Genomic DNA, 23,789 nt, shown 5'->3' with positions numbered 1-23,789 from the left:
TTCCCAGGCACAATTCTCTGTGTATCATCCAGTATTACATTTCCATATCTCACTCCAATTGTGTCTATTTCTATATTTACCCCCTCCTGTCCCTGTTGTACCCTCTCTGTGTTTACATCATTTAATCTTTGTCCCTTCGTCTATTTCTATCTTCCTATCATTTCACTCCTGCCTCTGCCACTCTACGTATCCCCCTTTCTATTCAAGTCAATTTTTAGTGTACTTACAATTTTCAAAAATATTAAATCCTGGATCAGCTGTCCTCGTGTTCACTTCACCATACATTCAACAAGTTGAGTGATGAACAAAATACAAGATTTTGGGCCACGTTTAAAAAAGGTTCCCACACTGTGTGTGTATGCCGGGTATTTCTGAGCAATGAACTCTAAAACTGAGCAGTAGTCTCTCTTTATCCTTATTCCAGTCACATGTCACACTGCTGCTAAATACCTCGAGATTCATCTTTCCTCCTTTCTGAATAGCGTTGAGTTTTCTTTTAATCTGAGTCTAGTTTATTAGAGTTAACAGGGCGTGATTAGAAGGGAATTAGGGAGAGAAATGGATTGATAACTTGACCGGAGAGCCAGACGGGAAACCAAATCAAAGGCGAAGCAAACCGAGGAATGATTAGAATTGATGAGCATTAGAAATTATTAGAATTGTTGGACAATATGAGAGGGAATCAAATATGAATGAGAACCAGCCTGACAGCGAATCATACTGACATATTTAAGAGGGAAACAAATTCTGCTGTGAGTGAACTCAACAAAAATCAGTATGAGACGATACGATCAAGAATGTATTGTGAGAAAACAATTCATTCTCTCTCATTCCTCCTGGTTATGTAGAATTGAAATGGGGACAAAATTCCTTTCCCCATCACTCCCACTGATTGAGCTCCCAATTTAATATGACAAAGGCTAATTAATCTGTGGCTCATTAGCAAGTACCCAGTAACACATCTGAGGGCGATAAATCCGTTGACCGCTGTTGCTACAATCTGGAATCCGGTCCTAGCAACCACCAGCCGGGTAAAGCGATTGGGATAGTCAGTGTTGCAAGTGGATGTCACATCCTTTGCCCCCAACTATCCAACCTAGGGTCACGTCTTCCCTGGGGGCCGGTCCTCATTCTCCATATATATCGGGTGTGGGCCGCCTGAAAGCGAGGATGGAGGAGGAGGGTGAGGGAGGAGGAATGTGTAGTTTCTATGTGGAGGTGACAAGGGACCAGTGTTAGATTTGACTTCTATGCCCTCTGCCACTCATATTTCATTTAAATTTTTCTTCTCTCCCCTTAAGTCTACTATAGTTTTAAACTCCACTACCCTAGGAAAAAAAATCTGAGAATCCACCTTATCCATGTCCCTCAATCATATAAGCCTCTATAGGGCCACCCCTCAGCCTCCTGCACTCTGGTGAAAACTAATCCAGTTTATCCATTGCATCAAACAATCTGCTGGAGGAACTCAACTCATATTCAATGCCTCAGCCTTTGAAGGCATGTGTACCACCTGCTGCTTTAATTTTCCTATCCACCTGTGTTACTATCATTCATAGAACCATGAACCTGCACCCAATGTCTCTCCCTCAACACTCATTAGGTCCCTGCAATTTACTACACATGCCCTGTCTTTGACATCACAAAATGCATTACAGTACTTCCCATTTGTCTGGATTAAATTCCATTCTTCCCGACAGACACCTTTAGAAGTTTTATTCACAATCTACAACTGCACCAATGTTCATATCATCAGCAAATTACTAATCAGACCACTTACGTTCTCATCCAAGTCGTACCTATATATATACCCCAGTGAGATAGGGACACGCCTGTCACAGCATGCAAAGTCAGCTCCAGCAGACAGGGTGTACGAGGTCAACCGTGAGATCCAATGGCCAGGAAAGTGGTTCTGCAACACTTTGTGAAGAGTGAAGGGCACAGAAGTCATGCCATTCACTGCAATCAAGGAAGACGTCAGTTGTGATGACTACTCATACCATTAGACCTGAATGTCCAAGGTTGAGAGAGTGGAACTGCCCCAGTGCAATGGCTTTTCCACTTTAAAACTCTCCCACATAGGTTTCCTGTCATCATCCGATATGACAGACAAGTGACAAAGGTCCCAGGACCATTCCCTGCAGTACATCACTTTCAGTTATAAAGTGCCTCTGCCTCCTATCACCAAATCAATTTTGGATCCAGTTTGTCAGCACACCTCGGATCTCATGCTTTTGCTTTCTGGATCAGCCTAACATACAGAACCTTTGTAAAAGCCTTGTTAAAGTCCACGTATAACTATATCCACCATCCTGCCTTTATCAGTTTTCTTGCTTACCTCCTTAAAAACTTTTAATAAGATTTGTGTAAGATTTCGTTTGCACAAAACAATGCTATCTCCTCCTAATCAGACCTTGCCTTTCCAAGTGATCATAAATCCTGTTCTTTAGAAAATTTCCCCATAATTTCCTTACTACTAGTGTAAAGTTCACTGGCCCACAGTTTCCTAGCTTATTTCTGTTGTTATCCTCCAGTCACAACCAGAGACAAATGAAGATGCAAAATTTCTCAGTTAATGTCCCAGCAATCTCCTCCCGAACTCCCAATGGATCCTGGTATAAATTCCCACAGGCCCTGGGAATTTATCCAACTTCATGTGCTGATATGTTGAATATTTCTTCCTTCCTGATACATGTTCCAGAATATCAGTGTATCCCTCTCCCTTAAGTATTCATTTAGGACCCCACTCATAACCACTTGGCTCCATACATACATTTAATATTTGTTCCCTTAGGGTACTTACTCTTCCTACCTATCCTCTTACTTCTAATATACTGTAAAAGGTTTTGGGATTCACCTTAATCCTGATTGCCAAGGACATTTCATATCCCCTTATTAACCTCCTAATGTTTTTCCTTAAGTTTACCCCTGTATCTACAATCATCGTCAGAGACTAATTTGATAGCAATTACCCACACCTGACATGTGCTTCCCTCTTTTTTAAAAGATGGTTAAATATTCAATTTCTTTTCTTAACTGAAGTTCTATTTTTGACATTTACACATTATCTGTGAGTGAGTCTGTACCTCTGTTGTGATTATTCATACTCTCACCTGGAAACCAAAGCACCCAATTAGTTCATAAAGATTTCATATGTGGTCTAAATAATCAGGATTATTCATTGTTAAATCCATTCACATGCACATTCCTTTCCCTGAGCCATGCCATTGTTATTTATAAATCAGATGTTAAATTGGAACCAGTTGAAAAGTTTTTGCTTAAATAATGAATTATTAGGTTACAAAATAGCCCAATAAATTAATATCAATAAAATATTTCTGTATGTAAATATAATTTGACACCAATGTAATACTGAACCTCTCTTCAATATTATGTTGGTGTCAACTTATGTTTAACTTTGTGTCATTTTTCCACCCCAACTCAAAATATTGACAATTCCTTCCCCCCACATAGATGTTACTTGCTCACTCTGCTGAATTCCTCCAGACTATTTGGTGACCCAGATTCCAGCACCTGCAGTCTCTTGTGATGCCCCAGTAAAACGGAAGTGAATGGAATTTAGGGATAAAACTCTCCACTGGCTAGAGTCGTAGCAGGCATAAATGTGGTTGATGAAGATCAGTCACCCTAGTCGTTAGTACATCAGGATAGTCTCCTTCAGCAGTTTTTCTAATGACCTATCACAAGGTCAGAATTCAGGGTATTTATTGGGGAATATGTGACATTCATTTCCCTTTCTAACTCTTCAGAAAATGAAGCAGCCCACCTTGCAAGCTACAAGACCTAGATAATAACTAACAAATAGCATATGATGTTTGTATCAAGTGCTAGATAATGACAGAGTCTAGCCACCTGTCCTTCACTATTTCATTGCTAGCTCCCTCACAATCAATAGCCTAGATGATTAGTATTAACCAGAAACTTAATTGCAGCAGCAGTTAATACTCTAGTTTAACAAATATCTAGAGGACTGGGAAGTCATTGGATATATTTAAAATGGAGGTTGATAGGTTCTTGATTAGTAAGGGTATCAAAGGTTATGGGGAGAAGGCAGGAGAATGGGGTTGAGAGGGATAATAAATCAGCTTGATTGGCCAAATGGCGTAACTCTTCTCCTATATCTTATGGTCTTAACACAAGGAAGGAAGAATTTAGCTATCCTATGACAAGTGGCTCAAGCTTTTCCACCAATGGCTAACATGAGGGGCATAGTTTTAAGGTGCTTGGAAGTAGGTACAAGGGTCAGAGGTAGGTTTCTTTAGCAGAGGCGGATATGATAGGGTCTTTTAAGAGACACTTAGGTACACAGAACTTAGAAAAGTGGAGGGCTCTGCGGTAGGAGAATTCTAGGCAGTCTCTAGAGTAGGTTATATGGTTGGCACAACATTGTGGGCCGAAGGGCCTGTAATGTGCTGTAGATTTCTATGTTCTATGATCTGCAACGCTTAATTCAAGAGAATGATAAAATATTCTCCAGCTGCCTTCGATGAATGTCACTCCACAAACACTGAAGATTGGCACTATCCAGGGCAAAGGAGTCAACATGAATAATACCTCTTTCCTTCTTCTAAATATCCATCCCTGAAGCACATAATGCATGGCAGCCACAAAGATGCTGTAACATCATCAAAAAAGACAAGGGCAGCAGAAGTACGAGAGCAGCTCTCCTTACAAATTCCCATAAAAATGACCTGAAAGTATATATCATCAGTCCTTCACCTCGACTAGGTCTAAATCCTCCAGTTACAAACTCAGTAACTCCTGAACTCCTGGAAAGTTTAAAAGGTGATACCTCACCATCATCTTTGCATGGCTTTTAGGAATTAGTATGAACACTGACTTACCAGCTCCAGAACGTCACTCGTACGTACGGCCACAGCTAGTGAGGGAACTGTGGCAGTAGCACACGGCACGTGATCAGATATCACATGACTATCTGATCAGAAATGCCAGATCACACCTCCGAAATAATCAGAACCAGGACATAAACTCATTTGTTTAATATTCAGTGCTTTATTTTCATCATCAAAAGTGATCTTAAAAAATACATGCGTACGCCCTTTAGTGTCCTTAAACTTGTTCAGCATCGGTACACCGCTTTAATAGTAATGTGCAGATTCCACGATTTGTTTTTTTTGTTACAGAACATTCCAGTTAAAAGAAAACAATACAATAAATTAATACCGATGGTTAAGGAGTGTGGCTGAATGTGAGATATCAGCTGACTATAATTTGCATAAATTTCACAGCACCCGGGCAGTCGCTGTTCAGAGAACAAGATCCATAATCATTGCATATCCAAGCTCCAGTTCTGAGCTCGGAGTTGTCTCCTCTCTCCACCGCCCCCAACCTTTGCCACTGTAAAAAGCCAAGCGACAAAGCACCTTACGTTCGTAGTGCTCTGCAACCAAGCAGGAATAAATGACTACTATGGGGACCTCATATGCTCATCCTCTCCCTCCCTGCGATGGCCTGTGAACTCGATACACTGTTAATGGATATGCTAAAATAAGAGCTTTGCGTGTCAAGCGGAATTCTGGAAAATTAGGGATAGAATAGGAAGCTATTGGGTTCACCATGTTCCTGCCAATCGAAAAAAGTGCCATCGGCCCAAACTCTGCTTCTTGCTTTAGGTGCCAATTTGCAGGCCACGGTTCTTCAATGTGCAATTGGGTGTTTTAAAAATAGGTCGAGTCACATTATATCACATCTCCAGACAGTAAATTCCAGATGCTCACCATTCTCTGGGTAACCAAAAACACTAATCTTCCTGTAAATACCTTTATATTTTGAACGTTGGGATTCTCGGGACAGATCGCAAATGACGATTAAAAGATTTATATCAAACAGAAAAATAAAACTTTTTTTTTACACAGCCGTTTCCACGATCTGTAAACCTACCCTTGGGATTTGTTTTATCTAGTTTGAGGGCCCGGAATATAGTATTGTGACTGAAATGCAGCTTGGTTCAGCACAGAGGTCCTCTGATCAATTGTGCCACCAAAGCAAGCGCCGGCCCCCCGGCTTTTGTGTAATAATCAAACCTGCACTGCTTGATTCTAAGGATTCGTGGCCCACCTCCATGTTCCAGAAATGGGCTTTTCTGGAGAACGTAATTGTAGAGAGAGAGATATTTTATAATATCGTGACTGAAACAAATATATGTATTCCCACACGTTATTGATCTTAGGGTGGTGGTGGTGGAGGGGGGTGGGAGCAGAATGAAGTCAAGGCGATTAAAATAACAAAAATAATGCACCAAGTTCAACGTACCGTTCATAACCTTGCCTGGGAACAGCGTGCAAATTAGCCCAAGCAACATCCCTCGGAACCCGAGAGGGTCTAGTTTCAAAAAGAACGCGTTTCCTTTTAAATTACACAAACACCAAACAGGTTTTCAGAGGGTATCAAGGGCTAAGATCGCTGTTTAACACCCAATCATCAGGCTGTCATCCCAAGACACAAGTTTATCGTATATAGATATATTTATACTGCGCATGTGTACACACAGCTGTTATTCTAGATACTCTATATAGTTAATTTTCTATGTACAACTCCTCACTGTACATAATATAAAATAAATCCAGTGCTTGTTTACACAGTAAACAAGATAAATCCATAAACCCACGACATATCAAAAGAGAACAGTCATCACGTCTCCATGCATTTATAGTTAAAAATTAACACGTTTGAAACTCGAGTCTTCTTTAATAAGATTTCTTATAATTAAAAAGCCCTATTAAGATGACGACATTTGAGGGGGAGTTTGAGTAATAGGCGAGTACATTATGTTAAATTTGTCCCCTCTTTTACTGTAGTCGGAGGTGCTTTGAAGTTTTAGGCAGACCTGGTAACAATATCGTGCTGGAAAATGTATAACGGTAGACAAATGTGAGTCGGGACACTGTAGAACAATCCGGGAAATCTGGAGACGGGTGGATAGACACAGACAAAGCGGAAAGGAAATGGCTTAACACACAATCAATCCGAATACAGCGAGAGACAGGAGACGGAGAAAAGGAAGGTAATAATGGGATGAAAGCAGTGGATATTTATACCCCGTCCTCTCTCGTTGAAACATATAAGACACAGTGCTTTTCCCCAGCGACGACAGCATCTTTTTCGCTTTAAAAAATGTTTAGTAATGGATCAAAGCGCTGAGTGTCACTGGGCAGTGAGCGGATTTCTGAAATCACATTCGGACAGATCAAACCTCACAGATCAGGAAGAGTAGCCAAAAAAAAAAAATCCCGATCACAGAACGTCATGGAAAGGAGATGATTCAAACCACTTTCAATACCACAATCTCTGCAATCCGTTTTCGCTGAAACTAATCTCTCTGATTCCATATAACCTCTTCCCTCACAGATCAAATGAACATATTCACCACTAGAATTGGAAGCGGAGTCAAAACCAAAGTAAATCTGTTAAGAATGAAACATTTAAATCCAGCTAAAATGTCCTGATAGAACATCTGTTGTCAGTAGTTTGATAAAACAGGAATTGAAGGTATGCAATGCATCAGCGGTAAGAAGTCTTGACATACACTAGTTAAAATTCTGAAAGGAATCCAGTACTGGCCTGCAATTAAATTGAGTTAGTTAAATTTCCTGAACTGAGTTGTATATTAAGGAACTGAAGAGGGGAAGAGTGAGGAAGTTATGGAGAACAAACATGCTTTTGAATGTGCTGCATATTCTTTTTAGGAGAAAGTTAGCTGGGTAATTGGGGAATAAGGAGGGAGAAGGAGGAGGCTGCCAAAAGACAAGAGAGAAGGTCACTATAGAATGATTCCTGTAATGGATGTGAGATAAGCTAAGAAAAACTGCCTGAATTTTGGTGACCATCTACTCAAAGTTCTGGCGGACAAGCTTCTCATTGGGAAGGAATAAACAAAGCTAGAACCATTTATCCCATAAGCCAGTTGGTTGTCTTGGTGCCAATTTTCTAACCAGAAACTTTGAATCCTTGTTTGAAAGGACAAAGACATCAGATTCCCTACCGTGAAGAGGCTAGATCTTCCTTAACTATAATCAAACTCTGTGTGATAGATCAGCTCCAAATGGGATCAGAGAAAACTCCCTGCTGGATTTGGAGATATAAGTAATTATTGCAGGCAAATAAATGTTACTCCTGTCAGTCCACATAAATAGTGCACCTCTCTTTAGTTAAAACCTAAACTTAGTTAAGAGATGGGTTATTGTAAATTAAATCTCAAATGGTATTTTACAAAGTGTGAAAAAAAATTTCTTTTTTTTAAAAAAAAGTGCATGAATGACAGAAACAGTAGGAGGGGATAAAGTTCCCAGTCTGAGAAAGCAGATTGTGCACCTGGGAACACTTGTCCTCCAGATGATGATGGGTCTAACCAACGTGTCACAGGCAAGTCACTGCAACAGAACCAAAAATAAAACATAAATAAACTTAAATATTCTCCTGAGCCCAATTTTCTTACTTGCAACTCGGAGGTTTTGTATACCAACAAACTGTCTTTATCCCTCTCTGTAACAATTCATGGTTTTAATGTTCCAGAAGACTTGAAAGAAAACTTTTGCCTCTGAAAATAAACATACCCCAAGACAGTACAGAGAGGAGAGATGCTGGTACAGAATCAGCAGCTCCAGTAGCTCACTGCTGTGAATGGCATTTCATCAGTATGTTGTTGATCAGAGCTTGAGTTGCTCTGCATCAGATGCTGGTGTGTACTTTGAAAAAAAACTGTCAATGGCAGCAGGGTGGTTGCCTAGTTTCAGAAACAGCCCTTTGTGTAGCCTTCTGCCAACAATCATCCCCACCTCCACCCATTTTCCCCTCTCACTCCAGGTGCAATCCATCTGGATGTTGAATGGTTCAGCATCTCAATGACATAGCTTCACTACAGTAGGCAGGGATTTTGTATTGTTTATGATATCAATGACAGAAAAGATCACTTAAAAATATTGCCATTGGTGTAAGACAGTTTTTGTTTCTTAAAAGCTGCTTTGCTTTCCTTGTTCTTTCATGTCCAAAGACTGTTATATCCGAGAAGAAGGACAGGCGAGTTCATAGAATAAAACATAGGCATCACTTGTTCTTAACTGGCTTGAAGATATTGGGGTCACCCTGAAAAGAAAGAGAATCTATGAATTACACATCTTATCTTCCTTCCTATTGACAATGTATCTACTGAGGAAGTTTGATAACTGCTGTTAAGCCTGCATTAGTATTCTTACGCAAATATAATTTTTTAAATTTATTTGTTCACAGAATGTGGGCATCACAGGCATGGCTCCTATCCAATTGCCAATGCAGCAATTGGCTTGATTGTTTATTTCAAAGAGAGGCTACTGTACTGTGGGTTGCCAGTCACTAAATGGACGGACTTTGCAAGAGTGACAGATTGTTCCTCCTCTTAGTAAATCAGATAGGTCATTATCTATCTGATGATGAGCATTATTCTCATTCTAGTTTTCTTCACAAAATGTCTTTAATTACTCGGACTTATGGACTATCATTGAATCCATATTAACACATCTTGATCAAAAGTCCAGGCCTGCAGATACTCAGCCAGCAGTTAACCACTACTCTTCTGTAAGCTATGCTCTCAGCCAATGCGTGTTTGCCGAGAGGGTAGATCCCACAAATTCACACAGATTACTTTTCAGGGTCTGTGGTTGCACATGAGGCTCTGAATATTTACTGTAGTTAGTAAACCCATTTGCTTCTTTTGCTTCACTTGTCATAAAGTCATTTGGCTTCTGGTATCAATACAGGCCAGGCTTGAAGTGTGACGTTTTGGAAATTGTCTTTTGTGGGATGATTTGGGGTGATGGGGAGGGGTTGCTGGGAAAAGCAAACACGAGTTAGGCAGTGCTTGACATGGAGCCAGAACTCACCTGGTGTCATTGAAGTTGTACCATTCTCCAGACTGCGGGTTTTTGCAGTATGCAGTATAGTGGCCACTCAAGGTGGTGCCCGAATGATTGGACACAGCATAGAGATTGTAAATGGCATGAACTGTGGGAAGAAAGATTGAAGGACAATTAAAAGAAGAGTTTTACTATGTTCTTAGCCAACCATCCCACAGCAACTGATTCAATTTAACTGGAAACTGCAGGAAGAATATGTCAGAATATTCCATGACGTAACATGGATGGGAGTATGACTCTCACTGCCAGCTAAATCCTTTCCTTTCATGTTCTTGATTAAATTTTTATCCCTTTTCCATCTACATAAAGAATAGATTGAGCAACCATTGAATTTAATCCATTTCACCTTCTTTTGCTATTCCCTATCATTATCCTGTTACACATTGGATCCAGAAATAGGAAGTGCCTATTTAAAGGGACAGGTCTAAAAACTGCAATTTTAGCTGGGTGTAGCAAGATTTGGAAACTGGAGAACCAAAGGTCATATGTAGGGTCTCTCTGGTCACCATGCTGCCAACTTCAGACCTGTCCCAAGTCTGAGCAACTGCATAATGCTGTTTTCCTGTAACTGGAGGTGCAGGGTTACTATATTAATGTGCAGTATCCAAGTTATGTGGTGACATAAAGAATCATAGAGCATTACAATACAGAAACAGGCTCTTCAGCACATCTGGTCCATACTTTCATTGATGGACCACTGTGATGACAAGTCAAGGCCATGGTGTAACGATCACAGATCTGGTACAAAGCGTAATAACTTAGAACATTATACAACTCACCATTGCTATCAGAACTAAACTCTCGAAGGTCAAGATCCTTCAGTGGAAAATTTACAAAGGTAGAAAGTTTATTAGTACGAATCCGTGCTTCAGAAAATCGCTTCAAATCTATAAGAAACCTTGAGTTAAGGATCATGGTTGGAAAAAATGGGATGACAAGAACAAAATACAGAAAATAAGCTGAGCTGGAAACAAGAAACTGTGTTCAGTAATAGAAAACACGCACTGGAAACCAGGCCTGGCTTCTTAGTGGCCCTGACGTTATCAAGCAGCTATACTGGTGCTAGCCATCGGGCTGTCCAAGGCATTAACAGCATTACATTTACCTTCATTGCTTTTGGCTTGGGGAGAAAATCAGCTGGACTTCTAGTCCATGTTAATGGTTTGTGGCTGGAAGGTGTGATTAACTTAGCAAGTGACTAGGTTTCACCTCCAACATAAATTTTTGAACCCCCTGCCACTGTACCCTCAGAGAATCAGTACCCTTGACCACTCAGTCGTATTATCCTTGGACTGGTAACTGCCATTGGGTAGATACCAGGACCAGTTCAGTGATGATTCAGAATGAACTGAGGTTAAGGGATTATTCCAGCTCACAGTCACTCAAGCCCACATTTCAGTATCTGACATGGCTTATCCAAATACTGTGCAAAGGACTTTTCAACTGGAATACACAAAGAACATCACAGGAATGTATTTATCACAAGGATACGAAGTACAAGGATCTTTGGGGATTTCTGAATTGTGAACTTCTTGGTACATTTTCTTCGGACTTTGCATCTATAACAGGTCTGGAACACAGAATAATTTTTAATTAGAACTGGGAACAAGGGAGGAGGCGCAGCCCATGATTCACTTAAAGCAAAGTAGAAAGGTTAGTCTATGCTAACATTGGATCATTTAGACTAGGTGGAAGACATTCAGGTCCACTATTCACTATAACCGTGACCTGTGTTAGGACAAATAGCAAATAACTTTAGCCACCAATCTTCAAATCTGAATATGGACTGTAGATTAATGCAGCTCTGAACAATAGGTTCCTAAGAGCCGTGAATCACAGTTATTGGAAGACATTTGGGCGTCTGTGGTGTGGGCGCAAAGCAGGAGGTGAAAGTTGTGTGTAGTTCAAAGAAAGCACTGTGAATATGGAATTGTCCTTTGATCTTTAGTACATTACATGTCATGTAGCATTGGGTCGAGCAGCCCTCTTCCTCTGAAAGGGGTCTCACAATATGATGTCTGCTGTGTCTCATTTTGTCAAATAAAGACACTACTTCACATCTACCCGTACTTCTTTCCAGTGACTTTGTTCACGCAACAACAGCTGTAACTGAACTCCATTAAACCACATTTGCCCCATCATTCTTAATTTCTTTCCTTCAATTCCTGTCTTGAAAGTACCAAATGTTCTCAAATCTGTAGACTTTGTAGTTGGAAGATTTCCAATTTCCTTTAGTTTTGTATGAAAAATGTTAACTGCTTTTAATTTTGAATGGCCTGGTTTTAATTCAAGGCGGTTTTCAAATGTTCTGTGCTCCTCCACCAAGGAGATAATTTCTTTCTATCTACCTTATCAACACCTTCTGAGATTTAAAAAACTTTGATCAATTAATGATCTATATTCAGGAAATGTAAACCTGGTCTCATAACTGAGCCTTCTCTGCCCGAGCATCATTGGGTTATGTGATCTGCAAGAAAGGGCAATAAGGATCCAGTACTTAGGGAGAGGCAAATAGACTTGTCATGAATGGTTATTGTTCCATGACTCCTGCTGGCAAGGATGAGGAAATTTTGTACAAATGTGATGATGCCCTCAGGGTAGAACTTTCATTTGGCTCAGTAGTGGGTGGGTGGGTGGTGACATTCATACCCTAAGAAAGAAAAGTGAATTTTCTCAAGAAAGAAGGTGAGAAAATTCAGTTCATGAATATTAAGCACTCATTTTAACATAAAGTATGTAAAACATCCACATTCCAAACCTCTAATTTTCCTTGTCAAGTAAAGAACTGTTGGTTCCCATTAAATTAATTGTGTTAATCCTATCATTAAAAACACTGGTCCTTTGATCTCTACTTTCTTTGGTGGTTAGAGTGAACAAACAGTTTTAATAAATAAGTTAGCTTTTTCATTTAAATCTTTAAAATGTTTTCATCCCTATGAGGAAGTTTCTTATGATCAGAGGCTCAGTCAGGCACCGGCTCAGATTTGAAGTGAAAAACTGTTGGTAACAAACCACTTTTTTGATTTGGCTAACAGTTGAGATGATATGATCGTAGTACAAATTAAAATTAGTCAATGTATTTTATCAAAGGGATATGTCAATATAGCTCTTGAGAATATAGTAAGAAGGGTAAATAAGGGAGAATGATTAGTTGAAAATGGTAAACAGAAATAGGAATAAAGGGTTATTTCTGGTTGGCAAGTTGTTACGAGGTGGGTTATCTTAAGGATTTGAAGTTGCCTCAAAGTCACAATTTATAATAATTATGATAGTTACTTGGATAAAGGGACCAACAGCAATATATGTTGATAGAAATTTTTTGGTAAACTGAACTGTGAGAATGTAGCAAAATGACTTAAGGTTGTCACATTATAAAGGACCAGGTGGAATATACCATAGGAACATACAAGCTTATTAATTTTTGTAGGAACTATATGGAAGAGGAAGCATTTTTCATGATGAAAAATTTGAAAATGCTGGTGTATATTAGGATGTGAGAGTGATAGTATATGAAAGCAGCTTGTAGTATGAGGGTAAGAAACTCTTGTTTTCAGCCTCTCAGAGCTTTGGTGATACTTGGGAGTTCTATATACAGTTGTAATATCCTGATGTTTGAGTACATTGAAACAGCTATTTGCACACTAAGTGAATCAACTGACACGGTGGAGTGGAAGAATTCATGATCGCACTAAATGGTGAAAGATCTTGAAGAGGTTTTTTGGCTTTTGCTTGATCTTATTTCTTGTATTTATTTTCGCATTGTTTTAATGTCTTCCAACTGCTGTGAATAGTCCTGATTACTCTGACACCAGAAGCTGTGGTTAATGGGCAGAACAGATTTTTCCATTCATACTCTACAAATTCATGTTTCAGATTAGCTTCTTATTTTGGAATTTTTCTTCTTTCATATAACTAAAATGATGCTTAAGACAGAAAACAAACAGCTATCTTTACTTCCTAACAACTCTCACACACTGTAATGGAACCAAGTAACCAAGTTATCAAAAATCAATTTACCGGTTTTTCATCTCCATCCAGAACATCTTCTTTCGTGAACATTCGTATACAATCTATCAAGGAAACTTCACCATAGCCTTTCTGCAAAACCATCAAAAGTTGGGGATTAACAAGTGACTTAAAGCATGTTCTACAAACTGTTGATAATGACAAAATATCAGTTACAATGGCTACAACTTTATTTTTATACAATTACAAATACAGGCTGGTAAGTCAGAATCAGATTTAGTATCACTGGTATATGTTGTGAAATATGTTATTTTGCAGCAGCAGTACATTGCAATACATAATAATAAAAACTGAGCGTGTGTCTTCAGACTTCTGTACCTCCTCCTTGATGGTAGCAATGAGAAGAGGACATGCTCTGGGTGATGGGGGTCCTTAATGATGAATGCCGTCTTTTCGAGGCATCACCTTTTGAAAGTGCCCTCAATGCTGGGGAGGCTAGTGCCCATGATGGAGCTGGCTGAGTTTACAACTTTCTGCAGCTTTTTCTGATCCTGTGCAGTGGCCCCCTCTATACCAGATGGTGATGCAACCAGTTAGAATGTTCTCCACAGTACATCTGTAGAAATTTGTCTTTGGTGACATACCAATTCTCCTCAAACTTCCAATGAAATACAACCACTTTCTTTTTCATTGTATCAATATGATGGGCCTAGGGTAGATCTTCAGAGATGTTGACACCCAGAAACTTGAAACTGCTCACCCTTTCCACTTCTGATCCCACAATATCATGAGAACCATTAACTTGGGATTTTTTGGGTATTGACAAAGATGCTTCCAACTATAGTCAGATTGTATCTGAATACCTGATGGAGAATAAACTACTGCGGTTGCTAGATGGTGTGACTTTCTTTGTATCTCCACTTTCGCTAGTGTAAAACCTTGTCACATCTGGAAGCCTGTATCTGTACCTGATGCAAATAAATCCCTATAAAAATCCCGGTAACTTTTGGGGTGTCTAAAATATGCAGAGAAACAGTATTGGGGTAAACATAGAATACGAGAGAATTTTAACTTCTAACTGTGAATCTGAGGCCTGGAATTGAAGTCTGGGTTCTCACCTTTGAGATAGGTAGTGACAGGTCCCAGAAAGGGTCAAAGGCCGTGGAGCAGTAGCCGCACTCACTGCAAGTTAGGGAGCTTTTTAACTGACCCACGAAGAGATCTGAGAGAAAAAGCAGAAATCAGCCAAATTGATATTTAATAAAGTCTAAATCCCTCCTCTATCCATCCCTCTATTTTCACATTCTGAAGAAAAATTTTAACTTATCGACATCTTTGGACATACAGTATGCACCTAACCAAGTGGACATGCAAGCTGAAATGTTCTACACTCACCTACAATCCTACTGTCTTCTCTCTCAAGGTATTTCTTCCACATTCTTCTGCTTTTCTCATCATCACTAGAAGGGGACAGCAGTACTTTCAACACAGGCCAACATTAAATTATATACAAAATAATAATAAGTATTAAAATGTAATTGAGGACCTGAATTTCTAATTATAAATTTTAACAAATTCTTGAAAAAATTGCCAGTTAAAAGGAGTCCATGCAAAATGAGATGGCGTTAATGTCAGATGGCAGTGCAGATTTGGGTGGTATTGTTATCTCAAACTACTAAAACATGGGAGATTTCTGAAGTTTTTCCAATTACATCAAAAAGCTAGAAGCACATTTTTGCAACTAAATAAAAAGTACTTGCAACAGTTTAATCACTCCATTGGATAAGTGTGAAGACTGCCAAATGAAGATTGACAGATAAAAACAAGTGAAAAAGTTAAAAGGAACCTGAGAGGATACAAGGATGGATTATGTGACTCATTAGAAATCATTATTACATGGTGTAATTAGGACTAACAACTGATGTTAAATAATCATGAGGAAGAAGTGGCTAAGAGAAACTTAAGAGAGTCAAGTTGAATTAATGTGAAACCCACAAAGAGAAGCAAAAAGACCAAAGAGCAGCATGGGGGAAGGAACTCAACAATCTAACCACACCAGGGTTCAAATTACTGTTAGTAACTTGTGAGCAGATGACTTCAGCATGGCAATCCAAAAAGGTATTAATCACATGGCGACTTACTTCAAATGATCCAAATCTTCCATCACAGCTTTGGACCGCACCAACACTCGGTTCACTTCATTGTGAAGGCCATCCAACAAGAAACGGAGAAATTCCTGCGCATCCTGTTGGCTGAGTTTAAAAAAAAATCACAGATAAGATCCTGTGAAGAACAATGGACACACTTGCATTGTTATACTGCATTTCACCAAACACTTAAGAAGGTTTAATACGAGGAAGAAAATTGTAGTGGCTGGTTTCAGTCCTGTTGTCGATACGCTGGACATCACTTACTTATAACCCACAAATCGCGGGGCATATTTCTGTATCTGTGCTTTGAATTCAGAAGGACTGATGGGGTCATTGTTGGGGGATGTCCAAAGAGCCTGAAGCAGCCTTGCAAATTCTGCAAGAGAGAACAGAGAGCAGAACAGATTTGGTGAGATTGGTAAGTGCAGTTTGACGTACAGTACCGTGCAAAAGTCTTGGGCACATATATATAGCTAGGGTGCCCACCTTCTGCACAGCACCGTAAGCTGTTTTTAATATCATTTCCTGTGTGGTTTAATTTTGATTTGATTTGAAGCACATGGTGGAAAGACATCCATCTCTATTTTCAGAGATATAACTCAACTTTTAAATGTGTTCATAGAAGTATCCAGAATGAGAAGCTTTGGCTCACTTATGAAAGAGTTTTCCAATAGATTCACTATCCTGTTCTTTCCCTAGAGCCCTGGCAATGGTATCATTTGGACCATCCTTACAGGCCGGACATTTCAAGATATAACTTGTGGTGTAAACAAATGAGCCATCATGGTGCCTCTCAACCCTTTTCTTGATAACTTAAACTTGTTCCTTCTAGTTACTGACACTTCTGTCTTGGAAACATTTTTTCCTTATTTACTTTGGTTTGCACTGTGGTACATCTAGTTCCACTGCTGACTCAATTCCAATGATCGTGGGTCAACCCCAATCTCCAATGCTGTTTGTGGAGAGTTTGCACATTCTTCTTTTACTACATGTTCCAGTTCAGTCCTCCACCTCCACCCCTGCCTCAAATACCGAAGGTGTGAGGGTTAGTCATTTAAAGGGTGAACATAAATGGTTGAAGCTGGGAGTGTTGTAGGGAGTACGTGGAGCATAAATGGGATTAGTGTAAGATTGTTGTAATGGGATGATTGGTCAGCTTAGGTTCAGTGTTCTGAAAGTTCCTGTGCTGTATGACTCTAACACTCTGTCAGTCTCCAAAATTTGAATCCCTCAATATTAACCCAATGCTCAAAGATGAATCATCTTTGAATAATATTTTTGAATGACAAAAAAACTGAACAAAGAATCCAGGGAAAAGTGACTTCTTGCTCTGATTGTTAATGGGATATTTCCTAGTACATTACCCCACTCATGAGGAAATCAAGCCTACAGACACTGAAAGGAGCGGGACCTTACAAGTGAGGATTCAGAGGGGATAAATGTAGTCATTCCCATGAGACCAAAAGGAAGGCGAGCCTGAAATATTAATTTGGGATATCCATTTGATACTGTTTCCTTCCTTTTTCTGTTGCTTTTATTTTGGTTACATATTGCCAGGGATAGTACAGACACTGTGAAAAATCAGTGTCAGAGGATGAATTCACATCCTCTTTTAATCATCCCCACCCCAACCCTATTTTACTTTGTCTTCTCCTCCTGGTCCAGCTTTAGTCAAATACTGTGTTTTTTGTGCTATAACCCTCTGCAAGTGGATAGTGATGGCAGCATCTGGCACCTTCAAAATTCAATGCTTCATGGAACCCAAAAGGTTGAATGTCAGTTGTCATTTTTACAAACCAGTAATGATTGGCATCTGGTGGGCAACTTTCTCTCGCCACAAGTAGGTAAATGGTGAAATACTTGACAATAATAAACCATTGAAATTTTGGAAGCAATTATATTGCAAGAGATATCTTAGTAGTTAACACTCACACTCAGTGACCATTTTCTTAGGTACACCTGCTCGTTAATGCAAATATCTAATCAGCCAATCCTGTAGCAGCAACTCAATGCATAAAAGCATGCAGACATGGTTAAGAAGTTCAGTTGTTGTTCAGACCAAACATCAGAATGGGGAAGAAATGTGATCTAAGTGACTTTGACTGTGGAAGTCATGTTGGTGCCAGGTGGGATGGTTTGAGTATCTCAGAAACTGCTCATTTCCTGCGAGTTTTATACACAACAGTCTCTAGAGTTTACAGAGAATGGTGTGAAAAACAAAAACATCCAGTGAGCAGCAGTTCTGTGAGCCTTGTTAATGAGAGGGGTCAGAGGAGAATGGCCAGACTGGTTCAAGCTGACAGGAAGGTGACAGTAACTCAAATAACCACACGTTACCACAGTGATGTGCAGAAGAACACATTGAGCCTTAAAGTGGATGGGCTACAACAGCAGAAGACTACGAACATACCCAATAAAGTGTCCACTAAGTGTATGGTCAATTGGCAGTAGTTATAACAGTATAATTGGGGTGGAGTATACAAGAAACCCAGGGGCTGGGTTTGAAACTAACAATACTTCATTGTATTTGTGGCATAAAAACAGATGATGTTGAAAATACACAGCAGGTTAGGTGACATTTGATAACTGCGATTGGGGCAGCAGAGATTTGAGGGCATGCCCATGGCTCCAGACCACATTCGTCAGGAGTACTCACCTTCCATGAGTGCTGCGTTGGTACGACTCTGGCTGTTGAGTTCTCGCCGGTAGATGTTTTGGACACAGTAGTCTCGTAGGTCCCGAGTGTTGCTCAAGCACTGCAGGATGGAGTTCATGAAGCACTGCAGCAAGAAAAGGGATATAAATGGCCAGGCACATCAGAGGCAACAACAGGTAGAATAGCTCTGGGCTGTTCTGCAGAGCAATAACTCGCATTCACTATGGATCCCAAAGGTTGGACAGCATTGCTGTCCTGGCACCAATAATTTGCTTAACTCTTAACAATAAGAGAAACAAAAGATGAGCTGCAATTACTAAGTGATAACCACACTCAAAAGGTGGAACAGGAAGCCTAATGCAATAAAATTCCAGGACACTAGAACATTTCTATATCATGCACTCCTGTCTTTTTGTTTTCCTCTCTTCCACTGTTCATCAATTGATTTCCAATCCTATGGCACTAGCGATAGAAACACAGTCTCAGTCAGAAGACCTTGGGTTTGAACCCCAAACAGTTCCACCAAATGGGCACTACAGCACAGTCTCTGAATTCCAGATAAATATTCAGCACCACACTTACATTTGTCAGGGATGAGCTTGCCCCAAAACAACTCTCAAAGCGGTGGAATTTGCTTCAGATCAGGTGTGGGAGATGCTGCCATCAAATGTGAGAAAGGATAATGATATTGAGAGGCAGGTTACCCCTCTGTCCATGGCCCCAAGAGTTTTCTCTTGACTCACTTTCTTTCATTACTAACCCCCACCTGCAACCTCTAGTGGTGTTTAAACATAGTTTGAATTAGCAACCTTCGCTCATTTATACAACAGAGGCAAAAGCAGATGTCTTGGATTCAGTTGGCAGCCTGTAAATCCTGCACCACAGTTTACACAACATGGAAACACTCCAACAGTGTTTAATCAACAAAGGCTGCTTTTGATTCACAAGCTGCCTAGAACTTCCCTCGTTTCCTACTGTCTCACCTTGTATAACTGATGACACTGGTGATAACCCTTATATGACATGTAGTAAACACATTACTCAGGGTCATTTTAAAGGTATTGATGCCCACTCTGTTACTGGTGTCATCTGGGGCAGATACATCAATGTTAACAAAATCATCAATACCCACAGGCTGTGGGACAGGGGGAAAAATTTTCAGCTAAAACTTTTGCTCCCAATTGCTTCAGTGACCAGAAATGGGAATTGTGTACAGATTGAAGGAGACCAAAGTTTGTCTGGAAAATTCTATCCTTGCTGCCTGTTCTCACTCTTCCCTCTTTGGGGAAGCTTCAAGCTGTCAGCTCATGACCCAAATCCTGCCATGTCCACAATGAAACTGGCGTGCCAACCCTGGAACAGTTCCCTATTTCACATCTATGCTATCCTGCTGATCTGAAAGTGAAAGGAACCTTTGTTTCTCAGAAATAAATGTTGAGCTCTCAACACATGGCTTTTACAGGCAACACCGGGCCCAGCATCTCATCAAACACTCATGGAGCAGTTACACCACAGGCAGGATACAAAATAAACCTTCATCCACACTTTCCCATTAAGCACTCATAACATAGGATAGACAAATATGCTGTTTGACCGACGTGAGAGTGTGTTAGAAGCAGTGCACTTGGGAGTCAAACCTATTGAGAAACAGAATTGAGTCTCACATAAGTTGGGATAATCATATCCAGTAGATTCCTTCAATAAAGGAGCCAAATGAAGATTTAACATAAAAATTATTGCACTGAAGAAGTCTCTCTAACAGTGCCACTTCTCTAAAATTAGGCTGGAGTTCCCAAAAATTAACCTTTAGACTATGGCCTGTCATCCTACTCATCCCCAAAATGCAAAACACACTCTTAAATAAGTGCCAATTTCTGGGGATTATCCAGAATCAAATTAATCTGTTTTCTAACTGAAAATAAAACTTACAGTGTTGCCCAGATTCCGAAGTCCCACAAGTCCCTGGCTGGTTTTAGAATTCTGTAAAAAAAAAATTTAGGAGAAATAAAGATTAAATTGGAGATTTTAAATGTTCTGGAAATAATAGTCTCACAGATGGGAGTCCATTGGGCTTTGAATTAATTAGGAATGAAAAACACAAGGGTAGAACAAACACCTTAATCACAGTTGAAGTAAACAATAATCCCAGTACTCAATGTTCTCAGAACCTTACACATTACAAAAGAAAACTAATTAAGCATGTCCTGACATGGATACTTATTAACCTGACGGGTGCTGAATGTTTAGCTTTTATTAATAAAGTTACTTCCTTCCCTTACCCAAGCTAATGTATGCCAAGTCTCCCTAGAATACTGGCACCACTTCAACTGATTCTCCTTGGGTTGATGGTCTATCAGGGACCACTGTTCCCTGAGGTATTGGTTCAGGTGAGATGGAGGTTATGTAACCACTGCTCATGCATGAAGCTACACCGTATGTCACCATCCAAATATTCCCTACCCTCCAATACATTTCTATGACCTGGACTACCTAAAAGTTGGCACCTCAAGGCTCTTGAAAATACCACTACACTGATATGATGAGGGAGCCAATGTCAATGTCCTTTTCCAGGCCAACTTGATCAGCATTGGATTGTCAGTGATGCTGGGCACACCACCCCATTCTGAGATCTCTCAAAGGCGGGGAAAACCACATGGACAGAAGAAAGGATCTTCGGATGTGCAACTTACCTTCAAAACATATGTCTCCACTGATAACTAGGAACTTCTGATCCATGACTATTTAAAGTGGAGGAGAAGCATTTACGATGGTATTCAGAACCAGCATGGCCCTTCACCGGGAGCACACACAGCCCCTTGTGTTGGTGGTAGGAGGAACATTTGATGTCACAAGCTACCCACCAGGCATCTCCTGCCTTATCGGCAGAAGCCACTGTGGTTTGCACAATGGCTATATTAGCTTCCTCTGAACCCACCAAAGCCAGGTGGAGGCAGGTTATTCTCAGTCCTGTGCCTCCAAAGAACAAGAATCCTAATGCAAGTCTGAGAGAAACATCCTTAAAAATTACTTTTGAAGTCCAATGTGATGCACCTAAAGAGGAAATGAATATTTGATTTACCATGTTATTTAAAAGGAAATAGCTCTGATTGCCTCACAAAGGTTACAGGGAGAAGAGAGAAGAGTGAGGTTGAGAGGGATAATAAATCAGCCATGATGGAATGGCGGAGCAGACTCGATGGGCTGAATGGCCTATTCAGATCCTATGTCTTATGGTCTACCTTTCCTCTGAGTGTTCAGCACTGCCTCTGTATTGGTCCACTACAGTGTGCTGCTTTTTCAGGGTCAGTCCCTTGGCAAAGAAGCACTGCCTTTGTACTCTACCTCTGAACATGTAGCATTAACCGATAACAACTCCATGTTCCAAACTCTTGAGTCAGGTGTGAGCCCATGACCTTCAGATTAAGAGGTGAGAGTGAGCTGTGCTCTGCTATTCTGTTGTCATTACAGCCTGTTTACACAAAGTGCTGCACAGAATTTGAACAAATAATCCCGGGTGTTGTGAATTTAACTCTGCACCATTCATTTTGATCAAGTTCTACAGCTCTAAGCTGGGTTATCAATGCTGACTTTTAATTATTGGCATAACTTGTAATTCTAAGAACTGGGATCAATAGTCTGAGCAAATGCTGAAATTCCTCTTAAATTTGTTCTATGAATGGAACTGATTATTCCTGCTTCTATTCCCTTTAATTCTATCTCATGACTTTCTATGCTGGCATTTTATTCCATTTACAAAACCCAGGAAATACTAATCCTTCTGAACCCCAACTACCTGCAGAGTAACCCTGCAATCCCCAGTGCCCTCTCCTGAGCAAAATAGACTTCCAGGCCCTGTGACCATTCTTTAAACAGGTCTGAAATATTGTTTGACCACATCAACACTATGACCAAATCCATTTCCCTCACCACACAGCAAAAGTGCACAATGCAGTAAGAACAATTAGCATGGTGATCAGGTGCGACAACTGTGGCCAAGTTATTCCCATCTGAACAATAGGAACCGAAACTAATAGGAATATAGTTACCCCTCTCCAGGCAACACCTGTTCTAAACATAACTAACCTGGTCTCAGTTCAAACTGGCCCATTCTAAACCTAATATTTGAGTCAGTGTATAGGTTTCTAGCACAGATTTGTAAAGTAAACACTGTTATGGTATCTTTTCATTTGTGAACCAATAAAGCCTATGAAAGATCTGCTGAAACCTTCACTAACTTGGGACTCGAAGAGCTTCAGATGACACAAGCATAATTGAACATGTATAGCTGAAGCTTTGCAGCATGATATCAGTTGAAGTTTATCTATGTGCCTTGATTAGGGCGACCCTGATCTTTGTTTTCACTTGCAGACATCTATGTGATCAGCTGAGGTTATAATTCTGTGTGAAATGGTGTCAATTCTGTGTCAAATCAGGGTTATCTATATCTATATGAAGGGAAGCAAACTACTGCTGTTTATGGGTATTCACCAGTAGCAGAATGATTTGGAATGAATTACCCAACAAAAGAAAATTCCATTATGTTTATAACACATTCCAGATGCTGAAAATCTGAAATAAAAACAGAAAAGCGTAGAAATGCTCAGCATAAAGTGGATGGAGAGGGAACATAGTTTATGTTTCAAGGTAATATCCTTTCAACAGAACCAATGAAAACATAATTGAATTCCATCTGAAATAAAAACTAGACAGTGACTAGCATTGAAATAATTGAATTGGATATAGGTTTACGCCCCTCTCCTAAAGTCTATGCATAAAATCAAGCGTATGTTTTCTCACTGAGAGAGCACTATGTGGTTAGAGGACTAATAGCAAAGAGGTGTTACACTGTTGAAGGCCAACCAGAAACATTACTTCTGGTTAGTCCCCGCAGATACTGTCTGATCTGTTGAGTATTTCAAAAAAAATTTTTATTTTTAATAGTCCTATGAATGCAGTTTTTTTTAAACTTCTATCCTTTTTTTTTTACTGACCTGCTGACTATTTCCACAAAGTTAAGTGTCTTGGGCCAAATGTGATTTTAGTCTACATGTCTACAATCCTCTGAGTTGAAACTGGAGTTCAAATCCC

The 23,789-nt window shown here is 39.9% G+C and overlaps 2 protein-coding genes across 5 annotated transcripts in view; both read right to left on the bottom strand.

Moving 5' to 3' along the window:
• Positions 1 to 4,978, bottom strand: part of mfrp (membrane frizzled-related protein) — a 43,448-nt gene extending 38,470 nt beyond the window's left edge. Inside the window, exon 1 of one of the 2 annotated variants that reach the window (XM_073029864.1) lies at positions 4,866 to 4,978. The gene's annotated coding sequence lies outside the window, so the exon portion shown is untranslated. Of the gene's footprint in view, positions 1 to 227; positions 355 to 4,865 lie in introns of those variants that run through there. The other variant, XM_073029865.1, reaches the window with a different exon arrangement.
• A 36-nt stretch (positions 4,979 to 5,014) lies between these two features.
• LOC140716868 (ubiquitin carboxyl-terminal hydrolase 2-like) overlaps positions 5,015 to 23,789 on the bottom strand; it is a 129,924-nt gene continuing 111,149 nt past the window's right edge. For all 3 annotated transcript variants that reach the window (XM_073029868.1, XM_073029866.1, XM_073029869.1), the window contains 11 exons: positions 20,631 to 20,681; positions 18,702 to 18,825; positions 16,310 to 16,421; positions 16,037 to 16,147; positions 15,291 to 15,355; positions 15,014 to 15,117; positions 13,947 to 14,027; positions 11,421 to 11,499; positions 10,709 to 10,816; positions 9,897 to 10,017; positions 5,015 to 9,123 (listed from right to left, as the gene is read on the bottom strand). In XM_073029868.1, the coding sequence (XP_072885969.1) occupies positions 9,036 to 9,123; positions 9,897 to 10,017; positions 10,709 to 10,816; positions 11,421 to 11,499; positions 13,947 to 14,027; positions 15,014 to 15,117; positions 15,291 to 15,355; positions 16,037 to 16,147; positions 16,310 to 16,421; positions 18,702 to 18,825; positions 20,631 to 20,681 (1,044 nt within the window). In that variant the 3' untranslated portion in view covers positions 5,015 to 9,035. The remainder of the gene's footprint in view (positions 9,124 to 9,896; positions 10,018 to 10,708; positions 10,817 to 11,420; positions 11,500 to 13,946; positions 14,028 to 15,013; positions 15,118 to 15,290; positions 15,356 to 16,036; positions 16,148 to 16,309; positions 16,422 to 18,701; positions 18,826 to 20,630; positions 20,682 to 23,789) is intronic.

This window comes from Hemitrygon akajei, chromosome 26, assembly GCF_048418815.1.
Source record: "Hemitrygon akajei chromosome 26, sHemAka1.3, whole genome shotgun sequence".
Lineage (NCBI taxonomy): Eukaryota > Metazoa > Chordata > Chondrichthyes > Myliobatiformes > Dasyatidae > Hemitrygon > Hemitrygon akajei.
The sequence above is the reverse complement of the archived record's forward strand: the minus strand, read 5'-3'. Positions and strand labels throughout refer to the sequence as shown.